The sequence below is a fragment of the Motacilla alba genome, chromosome 1A (assembly GCF_015832195.1).
Source record: "Motacilla alba alba isolate MOTALB_02 chromosome 1A, Motacilla_alba_V1.0_pri, whole genome shotgun sequence".
NCBI classification, from domain to species: Eukaryota; Metazoa; Chordata; class Aves; order Passeriformes; family Motacillidae; genus Motacilla; species Motacilla alba.
In genome coordinates this window covers 4202910-4219404 of record NC_052031.1, presented here as the reverse complement: position 1 = coordinate 4219404, position 16495 = coordinate 4202910, and the positions used below count along the sequence as shown (strand labels likewise).

Sequence of the window (16495 nt, the reverse complement as noted above, 5' to 3'; positions counted from 1 at the left end):
CCATGGATCTACACAGATGTTATGATTCCATTTTTTTTTTCATTATTTCCTCTATCAGTGTGCACCTACTTCTCTGCCTCCTTCGAGGAGGAGGCTTTTCTGTGCAGCCACGCACTCTCAGAGCAGCAGGTTTATTACTGATCCAAATGCTTCACCTCAGCCTCAGTGCTGTTCCCATCACAAAGCTCAATTACTGTTTCAATTACACCACAAGCCCTTGATGAACACACATTAGTGGGAAGCTCCCTGTAGTCATCTGGCTGTGCACAGTCAAACACTTGCTGCCTTTAGCAGGAGGCAAAGATGTTTTAACAGATGCCAAGGCAAGGCTGTTGCAGGGGAAGCTGCTGATCCTTTGGTCCCTTTTATTAGGAGATCACCCCATGCTGCTGCTGGAGCTGTCTGTCCTGGGGTGGAATTGGCAGAGGGAGGAGGTGAAGTTGCTGGCCCAGCAACTTGAACTTGAATTGGAGTAGTTAAATGGTGCCTTGACTCAGGACACAGGAGTTGTTTCTGAACTCAAAGCCAGCAGGAATATCTTCATTGGATTTTGAGTGGACATCAGCTAAATTAGGGGAAAAAAGTAGGAAAAATTTCCTTCACTGAAGGGGTGGTCAAGCATTGGGACAGGTTTCCCAGGGTAGTGGTGGAATAACTGTCTCTGGAAGTGTTCAGAAGTCATGTAGATGTGGTGCTGAGTGACATGGGTTAGTGGTGGGCCTGGCAGTGATGGGTTAATGCTTTGGCTTGATGATCTTGGAGGTCTTTTCCAACCTAAATAATTCTTTGGTTCTGTGAGTGGGATCCACATCAATGAAGACAGGAGATTGTCTTCTAAAGGAGGTGTCATAACCAAATTGGAAGATAATTGCTTTAAATAGAGACTTCAGGTGAAGTTTTGGAGTCAGCATCGTGCCAGAGACCTTGGTCCATATGACCCACTTGGGATTTTTATACTGCTTTTCTCCTGTTGGATGATCAGCTCTTGTTTCATGTGAGGAACTCTGGGAGAATTCGTGGCACTTCTGGACAGAAGATTGGCCACCTCTCACCCTTAAAAAATGGAACTCAAGGGCAGAGCTGCACAAAAAAGCTTCAGGGAAGCACTGGGACGTAAAAGCCTCTCTCATGCATTAGCTGCCAGCCTGGGAAAGCCTGGATACACCCTCCTAACCATTAAGAGCAAGCATTCAACAAGTCCTTCTGACTCTGTTATGCAACTTCACAAAATATCCAGGGGTCAGCCATGAGGGAAGTTACGTATGTTTAACCTCCCTGGCTCTTGGCTGCTTCACTGCGCACCCTCAAAGTGCTCTTAGTGGGGTTTTCCTCTGAACAACATTGCACTGTAAATGCAGCAGCCCCATCCTTGCTGTCTGTGCAGAACTGAAGATGAAATGATGCCTGATTTGGGTGCAGGGAAGCAGATTTATTTTTACATGTTCCATCATTCGCTTCGCCAGGCTCATGATGGATGCTTGGGTGGCTCTGAGCTTGGTGTTCCCGTGCCTAAATCCCATTATAAATTTGTGTTTATAGGTTCACAGATGCCCTCTCCAGAGTACATTGTTGATGTGGAGTCTATGGACATTTTCCCTGTTGGCTGGTGTGAAGCAAACGCTTATAACCTCACCCCACCACACAAAGCTGTTTGTAAGTACATGGAGACCTGAGCAGTGCAGATGATATCAGGGATTTTTCCTAAGGTCTGTAATCCCATTTTTGATACTATCAACCTACCCAGCAGACCAATAACCAGACTGGAAGTGTACTGCAATAAATCTTAATAAATCTAATTAGCGACCAGACTGGAATTATGCAGTTTGTGTTTTTCTCTGTGATCAGCCCCTCCAAAAATGGGGTTGTCTGTGCTGGAGAAGGCTGTTCCATGGTTTGGCATTGCAGAGGGGGTTGTGGGTTTTCAGAGGGGCTGTTGGTCAGTGGGGTTGTCAGAGGGAAACCAGGTTTTGTTGTGCTGAGCCAGGTTCACTCAGGCAGCGGAGTGGATTAGGGACAAAGACCTCAAATTGGAAAAAAAAACAAACAACAAAACCATAAAATGTCAGGTGGAATGAACATACAGAGGCCATCCAGGTGCTCCTTTCCAAAACAGGATCTGTTTCATCTAAATGGAGAAATAATAAAATAATAGCTGCCATTTTGGGATGGAATTTCTACCCTTTCCCAGAGTATCTGTCCCTTACTTCAGTGCCCTTGCCAGCTCAGAGATTTTCCTAGTGTTCAGTTTAAATCCCCCCACAGCACAATTAAGCCCACAGTGTTTTATCCTGCCTCCAGTGCATATTAAGACAAATTTCTTTCCTTTCTATTTGCATTTGAAGGCAGTTAATGAGAACTCAGTGGCTTGGTGTTGTTCTGTTCCAACATATCCAGTCTCAAGCCACCAGGTGAAAAATTTGCCTCATTGTTTATATTAATTAACATCCAAAAGGCAAATTTTAAAATGTATCATCTCTTTCAAAGAGTTAAATATGCTTAAGTTAAAAATCAGGCAGCCAGAGCCTAATTTAGGAGAATACTGCTATGGCAACATTATGCAGCCTTATCACAAGTTATTGCTGGGGATAAATTATGCTGGAGGTAATCATGCTTGTAAAATGTAATCTTATCCATATGTGTTTCTATATGGAAAAATATTTGTGTTTTTATTTTAATTTTTTTCTTTTATGCTGATCCCATAAAACACAATATTAGCATTCCAGAGGAAAGATTAAATGTATTATTACATCCTTAAAGTAGGTTTTAATGATGTAGTGACTTACTTAAAAAATACCAAGAAAAGATGGTGATAGTAATTAAGTACCATTTCATTGTGTTCAAAGTCATTTTATAGTCAGTGCATTTACACAGCTTTTTATGCATTCTGGGTGTACTTAACAGGACAGAAGGGTACAAAACTAATTTTTTTTTCTTGCTTGCTTCATTTTTGCAGTGCGAAGGAAGAGAAGAATTGCAGTTGTGCAGCCAGAAAAACAGTAAGTTGTTTGGGGTTTTTTTGTTATTTAAGGTGGTGTTTTCACAGGAATGCATCAGGTCTTCCAGGGGGGATAATACACAGCAGCTGTGTGGCTCAGTAACTACTGCTCAGATACTGTAGCACAGCCAGCAAGAGGATTCTTTTAAGCCTGAAATATTTGTTAGCATATTAGAAAGTCTCTGTAAAAGCAATTTTTTGCTGGCTGGGGCTGTGCAGCCCCTGTCTGATGGCCAGCAGGGGATGCTTAGGGAAGATGGACATATACCAGGAGGGCATTTCCCTGTCTAGCTCTTGCAATTTGTAGAAACTTGAATTTAAGGGGTTTAAGGGCAGATATGTGGAGCCTGGAGGTCTAAAGCTGACACATCAGATTATATTTTTAGAGAAGGGGTGGATCTGGCTCCTTCATCTGCAGTACCCTGGTCTGTGATCAGCCATGTGGAAGTGGAATTGTGTTGGAGGTGTCTCTGTTCCCCATCCCAGGCTGTTGCTGGTGTAGCTTTTGGTCCAGCCTGGGGACTGATTCTGGCCCTTTGTCCTGTCTGATGCTATTAAATACACCAAATACTCTCATTAAATACACCCAATTTCTCTTTTAACAGGTTACCATCCACAGTGCCTGTTGAGAAAATACCTCATGACCTCTGCCCAGTTCCTCAGCTAGACACAACAGGTAAGGATCCTTATTTCAAAGACCCATGTCCTGTATGGAAGGGGAGGACCCCAGAAAGGCAGTGAGTTCTCATAGGGATGGGGAGATGGAACCACATCCTCGGGGGTGTAAGGTGGAGTGAACCCACCTGATGCACAGCAGGTGAGGGTCTGGTTCTCCACATGTGTTGCTGGGGCTATCAGAGTTCCCCTGGAGCTTGCCCATTTCAGATGATGATATTAAGACAAAGCTAGTGAATCTCTCTGGTGGAGGTGGGTGCAGGTTGTTAATGGAAACTAAAGAGATTGGGTACAGCAGGACCTGATGGGTCCCCTCTGTTATGTCAGGACTGTGTGATGTGGCTGCTGCTTCTGCTGAAGGCAAATTCCTCTCCCCTTTAGCAGTGGCAGGAGGCTCTGAGTGCCATATTAATCCTATTAATGGTGTGAACCCAGCAGCAGGGACAGGATTTACCTCACTTTATTTCAGCAGGCTGTGGGACACATGTTGGCATTGCAGCCAATACCCCGTTACAGTCATATGGGGAGAATCAGGGTCCTTTTGGGTATGATAACCAAAAAAAAGTGGATAACCACTTGGAAGGCATGTGAGCCACATCTAGAAGTTCCCATTTCTCTCCATGGTCTATAAAGGAGCCCAGAGTAATTAGCCCAGACAAGGAAATCTGCTCTGTAGACCCATGCTGGGTCAGGGAATGGCACTGCAGGACTTGTGGGGTTAGACAGGAGCTGAAGAGGGGTTTCTGAGGCTCTTCACTGAGAATGTTCTCCCTGTGCTGACTCCCTGTCTTGGAGGCTCAGCTCATACAGCCCCTCCTGGCAGGTTGCAGTGAGTGTCTCGTGTCTCCCTGCACTGTGAGTTCTGGGAGAGCTCTGGCTCATGTCATGGATTAACTCCTTTCCCAGTCCTCCTTTCAGCAGGGTGTGCAGCCAAATCAGTCACTACCAAAACCACTTCATTTTCCCATGCTGGACAGAGTTGAATGGCAGAGGCTTGCCTACCCTCTATCCCAGGGTAGAATTTTGTGCCTTCTTTATTCTCCTCCCCTTTCTCCCACATCTAGGAGGAAGAAGTGTGGAAAATAGAAAAATAGAAACTTAACACACACAGGAGGGTTTAATTTGCAGCCTTGGAAGAAGCTTGAATTGATGTAAAAATAAAATACACAGACATTAAACAGAAAATTCATGAACTAATGTTTCTATAGTTATAAGTAAGAATGTGCCTTAAGTATGAGAAACTGTATTGATAAGATAATGAAGGGTTTAATTTTGTAATTGTGTAGAATAAGCTAAGAGTTCAGAAGTTACAATAAAAGCATATGTACATGTGATAGTAACCCATTGGATGAAAGTATACACATTACAGTAGAAGTAAGTAAAGGTGATAAGTTAGAAAAACAAAATAAACTTTGTGGCAGCTATCCATTAGATTAGAACGTTATATATTGTAACCCAAATCTCACAGCTTCTAAGACTAATGTTTATTTAAACAATAAATCATTTTTAACCCAGCTGTAGTCCCATCCCTTCAATTAAAACAATGATAATAATAAAGAAGTGCCCTTGATTTATGGTATAAGAGTGCTGCAGGCACCTCACTGCTGCTTTCTCCTTGCAGGCACCATCAATGGGAGATACTGCTGCCCCCAGCTCTACATCAACCACCGCTGCTTCTCAGGTCCATATTTAAACAAAGGCAGGATTGCAGAGCTACCTCAGTCTGTGGGGCCTGGCAAGTGTGTGCTGGTCCTCAAGGAGGTATGGCCCAACTCTCTTTTGGGGGGATTTCAGAGGAAGGTATGGGTCATGGCTTGCCAGACCCAGAATTTGCAAAAATGCACCTAAAATTGTCCTGGAGTGGGTTCTGTGAGGCAAAACCAAAAGCCAGGACGAGGGGGCAGATTTTGCATTGTGGGTTTTGATGGGAGAGGTGATGTTTTTGAAACTTGGGGAGTTTTTTTGGTTGGTAGCAACTTTAGTGTGGGTTGCCATCAACACAGGAGCAAATAGCAGTGTCATGGAGACATGGGCATCTCGTTTTGGAGACATAAACAGCTTCCCAAGGAGCAGAACAATGGCAGTGGCCCAGCACTGATCCTTATTACTTTACAGAAAATATTCAAGCTTATTATGGCCATGAACTCAAGCTCATCCTGGCCGTGGGAAGCAGTTTCAAATTCTGGAAAGAGTGAAAAGAAAACATTCAGGGTATTGCTGTACCTGATTCCTGGTAGCTGTTGCTGAGATGAGAGAGGTACCAGCAGCCCAGAGAGCCATGGGCAGGATGGAGGTAAAAAATTGCAACACAGTTGAAGTTCCTGATGCTCCACAGCCTTTTCCACCCAAGGTCTTGTCCTTACCTCCACCACTGATGCAGTGAAGCATCATCCTGTTTGTGTACTCTTGAATCCCAAAGTCTTGGGTGAGTTACAAGTAACTCTTGTGTAGTTTAATACCAGAATTATTTTTACAGCCTCGCTGTTCGTTATTCCCAGTGCCAGCACAAGTTTTCTGCTGGGACCACTGGTTTATTGTGGTTTCTTTCACTGGAAGAGGCAAGCGAGGTGGCAATGCCTATTGTTTGACATCAGCTGCAAAGTTTGTCTCATTTCTGAAGTATTTTCTTGGAAAACAAGTTGAAACCTGGAGCCACATACAATGGAGACATCAGCTACTGCCATCCAGCCACTGCACCTGGCCTGAAAAGTGGTGACTGTAAGGTAGCTGTTCTATGTAATAAAGGCTGACTTGAAGTTAAATTAAAATAAATACATAGTCAGCTTTAGTTTTAGTTCTGGGGTCAGTATATTTAAGAAGCACAAACAGTTCTTCACATATGCCAAGAGCTCCTCAGCAATATTGTAAAATAAAACAAGGTGTCTTCTTAAGACTCCAGATGATCTATAACCCCCCTCTGTATTTTAGAGAAGTATGCTGTGAAGATTGATTGGCTTCATTGCTTACTGCTCTTAATATTTTTAGACACTTTGCTCTTTCTCTATTTAAAAAGAAAATGGACTAGGACAAAAGATGCCTTTTAGATCCTTGATCACCTAACGAAAGAATCCCAGATAACTCTTCTGCTCTCCTCTCTCTGTCCCACAGACACATCAGTATTCTAAGTTTAAAAAAAATAAGTTTAGTGCCCTGCTTGAGGCCACCCTGGGATTTAGCAGCTCTTGTTAGGTAGGAGTGTGGCATCATATCTAAGATAGAGGAGGGAACTGGAGTTTTTCCTCATAAGAATACTGATCATTGAGGTCTTGAATATGAGAAGAGAGTTGTGATCATATTGTTAGCTGTGCCTTGACAGTGAAAGTTAGGAAAGAAGTTAAGAGTTTTCCTAAGGAAACTTCATCCATCTCAAAACTTGAGACTGTTTCAAGGGGGATGGAGATGGGAAATGTGTGAACACCAAAGAGCCGTGATGGGAAGAAAAGTGCTGAACTGCCCAGTGGCATCAGGCACACCAGATACACTCAAAAGAGCCCCTGTGCACATGAAAATACATGACATGGAGAACTTTATGAATATCAGATGCTTGGAGGTGGGGCAGAGGCTTGTGATGGTGTTGCCTGATCATGTTCACTGGTGTGACTCCAACTCACTCAGCTCTGAAAATCCAAAGGTCAGCAGCCTCAAAATAAAACCGTACTGATGGATAGCAGCAACGGCTGAGCTTGCCTAATCCACCCCCCACCCCGTGCTCCAAGGCACAGGTGGCTGCACCCAAACCATCCCTCATGCAGAGGGCTGAAATTAAACCACCAAAATCTCTGACTGGTCACCCTCCAGCCAAAGGAAATTTGACCAGTTTGAGATGGTTGATGTAATTTTCCATCTTCAGAGAAAGTTGGAAACTGGTGTAGGTTTCTTTACTGGTTTTGTTTAAATCACAGTTAATTTTTTCCCAAAATTCTGTTTGTTTGCATTTAATAGAGTGCAATATGAAGTGATAATGTTGCTAGAAGGTACCCCTCTCACTGTGATGATGGACCTTTACTGTAGGGTAAAATGCCAAACCCAGTGACTCACTTGAGATACAAGAAGGGCAAAAGCCAGTGGTTTTAATTTTTTTCCTTCCCTGAAAAGGAAATAATTGTTCTTACAAAACACTCATTTTTCTGAACTGAGTTTAGAAGTTTACAGAGTCCTGCTGGTGACAAGCCAGCTTTGAGAAAAGTCCTGGCACTGTGGGTGCCTGTGCAGGGCTGGAGTTGATTAGGTGTCTGGGAGAACGCCCAGACAGGGCCACACTGGTGTTGCAGGGTTGGGTTTTCTTTTCTTGCTCATTTCCCAACTATTCTGACAACTCATACAAGCACCATTTCACTGGTGAGGGGCAGGACAGCACTGCTGCTGGAAATTGGTCAGCAAGATGTTTTCTGCCCCAGATGTCCCACCAGCCAGCAGGGTGGGTGTAGAGGTGTGCTTAAGTAGAGCTTTCCCAACAAACTCCTGTACAGGGGTCAAATAACTCCCTGGATTTGCTGATCAAGGCACCTGATGAGCTGTGAATGAGTGTGGCAGCTCCCCAGGCACTTGATGTTTTTGAAAACCCATTTCTGCCTTCCTGACATCAGGTGCCACAGGCCAGTTCCCCTCAGTTTGTGTGGGGAGAGACCAGCAAGAGAAGATGTGGGTGGGTGAGCAGCTAGAAGGGCTCGCTCAGAAACTGTCTTTTCATGGCATTTTAAAATGGTTTGGGTTGTATGGGACCATAAAGATCATCCAGTGCCACCCCCTGCCATGGGCAGGGACACCTTCCACTATCCCAGGCTGCTCCAAGCCCTGTCCAGCCTGGCCTTGGACATTTCTAGGGATTCAGGGGCAGCCACAGTTTCTCTGGGCACCCTGTGCCAGGGCCTCACCACCCTCACAGGGAAGAATTTCTTCCTCATATCCAGTCTAAATCTACCCTCTGTCAGTGTTTGGTGTCTCTAATTGGACTTTTTGAAGAGTGGTTTGAGTTATGTTTCCAAGGGCCCAGTGATAAATTAAATTTTGCTTCTAGTAAATAACCTATCTAAGCAACTCCAGCCAGTGCCATTTTACAGAGTGCTCTGCAGCATTAAGTGAAGTCCTTGCCTGAAAATGATTAATCCTGTAGGGTTTTTAAAATGCTAGCAAATCCTCAGGTTGCTGGATTTAGAGGGGGGAAAAAAACCAACCCAAAAAAACCCAACCAAACAGACATAAACACATTGGTCACTGCAGTATGACCTAGTTATTTTTTCATTTCTGATGAACTCTGTTCATGGTTGCTGGATAAACTTCATGTTCATCATACTGAAATCATTTGCAGGCCCCCAAGGAATTAAGAACAGGCGTTAGGTAACGAGCTAAATTAGATGAAAACCAATCCAGATTCACTGTGGGATCGCTCATGTGCATACAATGCAGAGTGTTCAAACACACAGTCTGGTGCTGTTGAGAGATTTGTTTTCCTTGTGTTTATCTCCCTATGCCAAGTGTAGGCTATTAAAGCTTGGATTTCCTGAGCCAATAGCAAGAATCATTTTTATTCTCAGTGACTTTGGATTGAAAGGATTGGCACATGTGTTCTCTTGTACAGAGTGGACACACACTGGCTTCCAGGCACCTCCTGCAAACTCTTTTTGTGGAGACTTCATTACTATTCTGTTAATACGGTCAAGGCACACAACTCTCAGGCTCTGAAGCACATTGCTGACCTCAAATGTGTGAATTTCCCCTTCAGTGTTCACTGTGTGGTGGTGCATGTGACCTGTACCTGGTTGTGCCTTCAGAACTATTCCTGCTTTCATTTTTTTATTAAACTGATCCATGATGGGTGCAGTCTCTGGAATCTGCTTTGGGTGAGAGGGTCTGTCACAAAGACAAAAATCACTCGTTACCAGATTTTTGGGGTTAGACATCAGCATTTAATGCAGTTCATCTTTTTAGACTCAGGTGTTATCTATAATATGGCAACAGTGATCCTTTCTGAGACCCCTCCTCCTTGCATCCAGCACTTAACCTGTGCAACCAGGACAGAGACAAGCACTTGCAAGCTGCTCCTGCCTGTGCAGCACCTGTGTGGTAAAGGGCTGCTTTTAAACCCATCATTGTTGTTGGTTCATCTCCCCATAGGTTCTCAGCATGGTGATCAATGCAGCTTACAAGCCAGGGAGTGTTTTACGAGAACTGCAGCTTGTGGAAGACCCTCAGTGGAATTTCCAGGAGGAAACACTTAAAGCAAAGTAAGTCTTCAATGTGTGTTCCTTTATTTGGGAGGTTTCAGAAAGGAAACTGACTAGAAAAAAAAAAAAAAAGATAAGAAAAGGGTTTTTTCCTATTGTGAGAGTTTTATTTTTCTAATTATCGTTTTGCTTCATTGAATTATTTGACTTGTTCGTAGCAACTTCAGAAATGAAATATTCACCTGAACAGTTCATTCCTATTGTCTTTCTCCAAGCAGCCATCCAGTTTTTGATGAAGTCAAGTCCTGAGTTTTACGATAAGCTGTTCTTATAAGCTTGGCTATTACTGAATGAACTAAATTCCTGGCTTTCTAGATGGAGGAGTATGGCTGCTTTTAAATTAGAGCCTGTCAGGGTAATGCAGAAAAAAATGGTGAGAATGAATGGCACCAAAAAGAGTTCAAACAAATTAGCAAGGACACATTTTTTAGCAGGAGTGTGATTAGGGCAAAGTAGTAACAGATCAGAGATTCAGGTCAAGATTTGATGCCTTTCTAGGATATATTCAATTATCTTCTAAACATCACCAAAGAATACTGAATTCCTCCTTCTAGCATTAAAATCTACCTGTTTATGTCTTCTTCATGTAATGGGGACTATACTTAGGATGTATTTCAACAATTGTTGTCTCTCTGAAAGAGGGGAGTCTCACCTGAGCTCTCTCCAGAGTCCTTCTGAAGTATAATTCTTCCCACTTGAAGATGGATCTCAATAAATATTTCTTTGAAGAAAGCTTTCTTTGTTGACTAATGGTCACCTTGACTTTTTAAGTACTGTAGTTAAACGCAGTGAATCTCACCCTTTGTGCTGAACTCTGTAACTCCTTTTCAAAGAAAAGCAATTTTCTCTTGGTTATTTGATATGAATAGCTGCCAAACACAGCACTGTTGATGGCTACTGTATTTGATCTTTGCCCATGCAGACATTGCAGAGAGTTCATGTATTCTCTGCTTGAGGGAGGGAGTGGAGAAACTTCTGCTCTATGTACACTTAAACTGCTTTCCTGAAGGAGGATTGCAAACTGAAATGAAAATCTACTAGAAACATCCTATTTTTAATTTGCTGCTTTCACCCATGTAGAGTGTCAGGCTTTTGTGTTTGTTGTGGATGGAAGTCTAAAAGTCAACTTTGTGCATGCAGATTTTCATTTAAAACGGGTCTTTGTCCATGACCCAGTTTTCATTGATTCCAGGATCTCACATCTTGTGCTGCAAATATCAGATAATTCACTCCTGCAAGTACTTAGCAATTGTGGAATCAAGTTGTAATGCCCTATATTACTTAACATCCTCTCCTGCAAGGAACTGAGCTTACAGGCAGTTTTCCTATTAGCTGAATCCTGAGTAGGATTTTGTTGGGGTTTCCCATTTGAATGTGGGCATCTGCCTTGTGCAAAAGCAGAAATGCCTATTTCTTAAAGCTGCTGCCATCCATATTTCTAATGGGAGACACCCGGGAAATGTTTTACTGACCATCCATGGTAGTATTTTACATTGGCCCCCAGTCACAGTCCATGTTTGTGTTCCTGTGTGCTGGCTGCCCCAGCAGGCATCCACCTCAGCCCTCCAGGAAGTCAGGCAGCATCTTTCAACTTCATTAAGCCACAGAATGGATCATCACAGGCTCAGAGCCAGGACAGCAAGTTCTGAAGTGCCTTCTGAGAGCAGCAATGGATTCTCCTGCAGTGTGGCATTGCCCTCTGGCTCCTGAGGAGACAAAGCTCATGGGGCTGGACAGCACCTGGTTCCTGCAGCTCTCTGGCTTCTGGGACTGATCTCTTCACAGAGCAGTGCTTGGTGGTGGTGCCAGCTTGTCTGTGGGTACTTTGAGAACTTTAAAGAGCGCATGACAGAGGATTGGCATGCCCCAAGACTGTCTGGCTACCCTGGGACTTCCTTCTTTTTTCCTTTTTAGTTTGCTTGAGTTGCTCCATCCTGAAGTTTTAATTGCATTTGGTTGTTCAGGAGCAAAAGAGAAAACACAGTCGTGAAACCAGATACTGTGGAACATACAAACAGCACGTGACACCTTCCACCAGGTGTGACAGTGCTCCAGAATCTTAAAGAGAGACCTGTAATGAGCAACAGAGGCCTGCAATGAGCAACTTCCAGCTCCATGGGCTCTGGATGGTGCCTGTTGCTAAGGGTGACAGCTCCAGAGCCAGCTGTGATGGGACACATCGTGTCACCTTCTTTCTGATGTGGACTGGCACCTCCTTGGATCTTGGCAGTGCTGTTTGTCTGCAGTGCCTGATGTAGGGTAGAGCAAAGGGATTGCTGAAGAGAAAGCTGCTTTTCCCACTGTTCCAAATGCCAGGTTTTGCACTGCCAGGACTGCATTATCTCAGTCCTGGGGCAGCCTGTGTTTAGTTCACTCTGCTGCCATGAGTGACCACTGTGGAATCAATTACGCTCACCTTGCAAAGAAGATAAAACAATTTAGATTGTCCAGAGAGATGTGTTTGCAGTGTGTGATGGCAGCTGCTTCCCATCAGCACCGCTGGCTCCGTGTGAGAAGAGTCAAACCTGATTTATTGGTGATGATGAGTTAGAAATGTCAGGCTTGATCCTCCTGGGTTCCCATGAGGGCCAGTTGAAGCTGTCAGCATTCAGCCCTTTTAGTTATGATGCTCTTAAGTGCAGTGTCTATATCTTGATTTGCCTTCCCAATTTTACACAAAATGCTTAAGGGTTTTCAAGGGTTTTCATTTCTAAGGGCTGATAATGGGGCTGTTTGGATTTTACCCTGGATTTTTGCAGGGCTTTGGACATAAACAAAAGCAGTGTGCACAAAGTTGTCTCCTGGGTCTTGTATGAAGCCCAGTTGATCAAAATAATAAAGATGAGTATTCCTGGACTCCTTCATTAAATGAAATCCTGAGAGCTGCTCAAATCCAGTAGCTGAACTCTAGGAATATTTACCCCTATGCCAGAAATCATTGCTTATTTATGAGGCAGCATTTCAAAGAAAGCCTTTTCACTGCAGTTGCTTTAGAAGACTGTGATAGGTGAGGTGTTTGAAATCTTCTTTGCCTCAGCCTTTGCTAGTGAGGGTTTGCTCTCAGGCTTCCCAGGGCCCTGATCCTGTTTGAGGGAGTGAAGTGTTACCCCCACAGTAGGTGGAAAAGAATCTAAAAACCCTGGAAGCAAACTGGATGTGCACAAGTGCAGGGAAGCAGTTGGGATGCAGCCAGCTCTGCCTGGCAGAACTGGCCAATGTCATTGCAAGGCCACTCACTGGCGTGGTTGGAAGTTGATGAGGATGAGGGAAGAATCCTAATTTTGGGAAAAAGGCAATTATCACACCCCTCCTTAGGAAGGACAAGAAGGAGGATCCAAGTAACAAGGCTGTCAGCTCAATTTTCCTGGAAAGGCTATTGGCCAGATCCTCTTGGAAGCCATTTCTGAGAACGTGCAGGACCAGAAGGGGACTGGCAAGAAGCAAAGTTGTGCCTGATCTGATGAGGTAACTGGTTTGGGGTTGAGGAAGAAACAGTGGAAATTAATTTGTGTTCATTTTGAGCAAGGCTTTACAAGCCAGGATCAGTGGAATGAATTAAACCTTTTATTTCTGTAATCAGGAGACTTAATGAGACAAGGCCTTACAACCCGAGCATTCCAGTGCCCTTTCTGAATCCTGTGTTCAAGAGTACAAAATGCCACTGGAAGATTAAATAGCTTTGAAGGAAGTTAACTCCTTGTGTTTGGCAGACTTTAAGGTAGACAGACAAAACAGAAATTTCTTACAAAGAATAGAAAGGAGTTTTCAGTCCCCCAAAAGGAAATTGTGACTTTTTAGTTGTTCAAATTAGTCTCAAGAATTGTCAGAACACCTTAGAATGGGATTTCTGAAAATGAGGTTCTCAGTGTTCTTGCTTTTTGAAGTTTTTCAGCAAAAGACTTTCTGTGTCATCACACAGCAGTCCCTAACTGGAGCTTCTGGAAGGCACTATGTTCTCATGAGCCTCTAATCTATTTTACTTCAACAGAAGAATTCTATTGCAAAGTGCTGTTCATTTAATATTTTTGCTCATGGATCAGCAAGTGTATTTTTCATGGAAATAGTTCCAGCCTTAAGGTTTTCTCTGAGTTTGGGATCTGAGGGCAGAGAAAGGGGAAGAGGAAAGAAAATTCTTTTGGGTTTAACTGAATTTTTTTTTTTTTTAAATAGCAATTTCTAAGAAAACCAAAAATATTATCCTTGACACAGCAATTTTCCAAGTCTGCAGTGGTGCCATGCTGTGCATGTAGATACTTGCTGCTTGCAAGCGATTGAGAAGATAGAGGCCCTGAGATAAAAACATAAATAGGGGCATCAGTAGTTGGTAACTTTTTGAGAGATGCTAATGGAAAGTGTTTTCTGACAAAGGAGCTCCGACCACATGGCCGTCCTAGAAACAGCTCAGATTACATTTGGTGGTGCCTGTGTTAAAAAAATCTTTAGTGTGTGAGGAATATGGAAAATATTAGTAGAACCTGGTTTATAGTTGAAAGAGGTACTGCCAAGACCAAAATTATATAAAAAATACTGCTGTGGCCAGTGCTAACACCTTGGGTTATTGAGACTGATTGCTGCAGTCGTGGAGATCTCCATTTTGCCATCCTCTCTGTTAATTAAAATGTGCGTTGCATTCAAAGCAGACGATGAAATCAGTCAGTTGTTCATTTTCCTAGTTTCATCTTTTCCTTTCAGCAGGCACTGTAGTACAATGGGTCCTTCCTGGGAAGCCAAACACAATAGGAAGCACACAGTTAGAAAAAGTCAGCCATCCTTGAATAATACCCATCAGGCAGCTTTCTTAGCTTATAAGAAAGAAGATCAAGAGGCAATTTGATTAGGGTGCTTTTGCAGGGAAACAAAACCAGATGCAATCTTTTCATCCTAGTGCTGAAAGTCAGAACAAGGACAAATAAATGTGAGTTAAATTCAGATGCATCCAGACATAAAATGAGGTATAGGTACAGGTGCTTCCTGTGCCCTGATTCTTCCAGTGGGGAGACCCTCGAGGCTGGTGCTTGTCTGGAAGTGCTATTTTAGTCCAAGCAGAGTTATTTGGGCTCAGGTGAAAGCAGCACAGTGAAATCCTGCAGCCCATCTCTGAGAGCAGACTCACTGACCAGACGATCCAGGCTGTCGGTAAACTTCATGGCTCCTGGAGAAGTAATAAGTGCAGGAGTCTTTTCAAACACATTGAAAAGAAATATAAAACTTTCATAAGTAGATGCATTTAAATGCCTGTGGCATTCAGTGGTTTTGGTATCAGGTATTGCCAAGCCCTGCTCAGCCAGCCTGCCTTTGCAGCTGTTTCATAGGAAAGCTGGGATCATAGCAGTGCTCTGTACCTGAAAGGAACACTTTGCCCTTTTACATCATCTGTCCAGGTCTTTAAGGGTGTGTGAAAAGTTGGCTCATGAAGTCATTCATGCATTCAGGTGAATGAATCCAGGGTTGTCTTGGCACCAAAACGAGTATCAGAGCCTGGCACCTTGCAGGAATGCTCATTCAGGTTTTGTGCTGAGGTGATAATTTGGATTGCAGCCTGAGGATGTTGGAGTGGGCTGTTCTCAGACCCAAGTTTCCTTTGGGTTTCCCCTTTATAACACTTCATGTGCCACAGTTTCAAACCCTTTTCCCACACCCCTTTCAGAAAGAGCTGTCTGAATGTTTTAACTCTCTGGTCACATCTTTATTTCACCACCACCTCCTCTTCCTCTCCCATATCTACCAGCAGCTGCTAGGAAACTGCAGATCTTAATACACTGACAAATGCTTTTGTTTCATTTTTCCTGGTGACTGTACCTTTGTTTTTCCTTGCCTTCCATCCAGTAATCTTTATCCACTTTTGTTCCCTCTTTTTCTTTCGTTGTGTGTTGCTTCTCCCTCCTCTGAGCACATTTGTAGTGCCAGCACTGGGCTCTGGCACGGTTGTTTCTCGTGTTGCATTCCTCAGGATGCGTAAGAGATGTTTTAAAAACCTTATCTCACTGTTTACAACAGCTTGCTGCTGCTGTTTAATAAATTACGGGGATAATTGGTTTTCCAGGGTTCACATCTACAATGTAGTACAGCAGGGATGTAACTGTATCTTTCTCAGCCATTTATCACTCAGAAACACTTCATATGAAACTCCGAAATAAATGTTTTAGTGGCGTAGCAAATTTAAGACAAACCTTTCATTGCAGGTTTCTGCTGCAAGCGTTCCCTGTAGGAATCAGTTTCTAGGGCCTGTTGCTGCAGCCCTGTTGAATAACTCCAGAGACCATTGATGAGTTCCTCAGGTTTTGTAGTGCCCACGTCTCAGAGTGGTGAAGTCATCTGGTCCTGAGGTGGCAGAGATTGTTGTTTCACCCAGATGCTTCTTCACAATGAGTGTGTCCTGATAGCCACAGCTGGCACCATGAGTCTTGGGGAGCTGGAACATGATATGGGAGCAGGAAAGATGGCAATGGAGAAAACCAAAAGTGCACTGAGGGCTTAGAGAGTTCAGTCCAGACACAGGGTGGTGACCAGAAAGCTCTGCAAGGTGTATAACCATCTGATCATGAGTCAGTATATGAAGAGAGACTGCATCCCTCTCCCAAAACCTTTGCATCAGTTCACA

At 43.5% G+C, this 16495-nt stretch overlaps 1 protein-coding gene across 4 annotated transcripts in view; it reads left to right on the top strand.

Moving 5' to 3' along the window:
- The window catches only part of SFMBT2 (Scm like with four mbt domains 2), a 107567-nt gene that overhangs the window by 77769 nt on the left and 13303 nt on the right, over positions 1 to 16495 (top strand). For all 4 annotated transcript variants that reach the window (XM_038153967.1, XM_038153966.1, XM_038153968.1 and 1 more), the window contains 5 exons: positions 1540 to 1653; positions 2954 to 2996; positions 3601 to 3671; positions 5292 to 5431; positions 9785 to 9894. In XM_038153967.1, coding sequence (XP_038009895.1) covers positions 1540 to 1653; positions 2954 to 2996; positions 3601 to 3671; positions 5292 to 5431; positions 9785 to 9894 — 478 coding nt within the window. The remainder of the gene's footprint in view (positions 1 to 1539; positions 1654 to 2953; positions 2997 to 3600; positions 3672 to 5291; positions 5432 to 9784; positions 9895 to 16495) is intronic.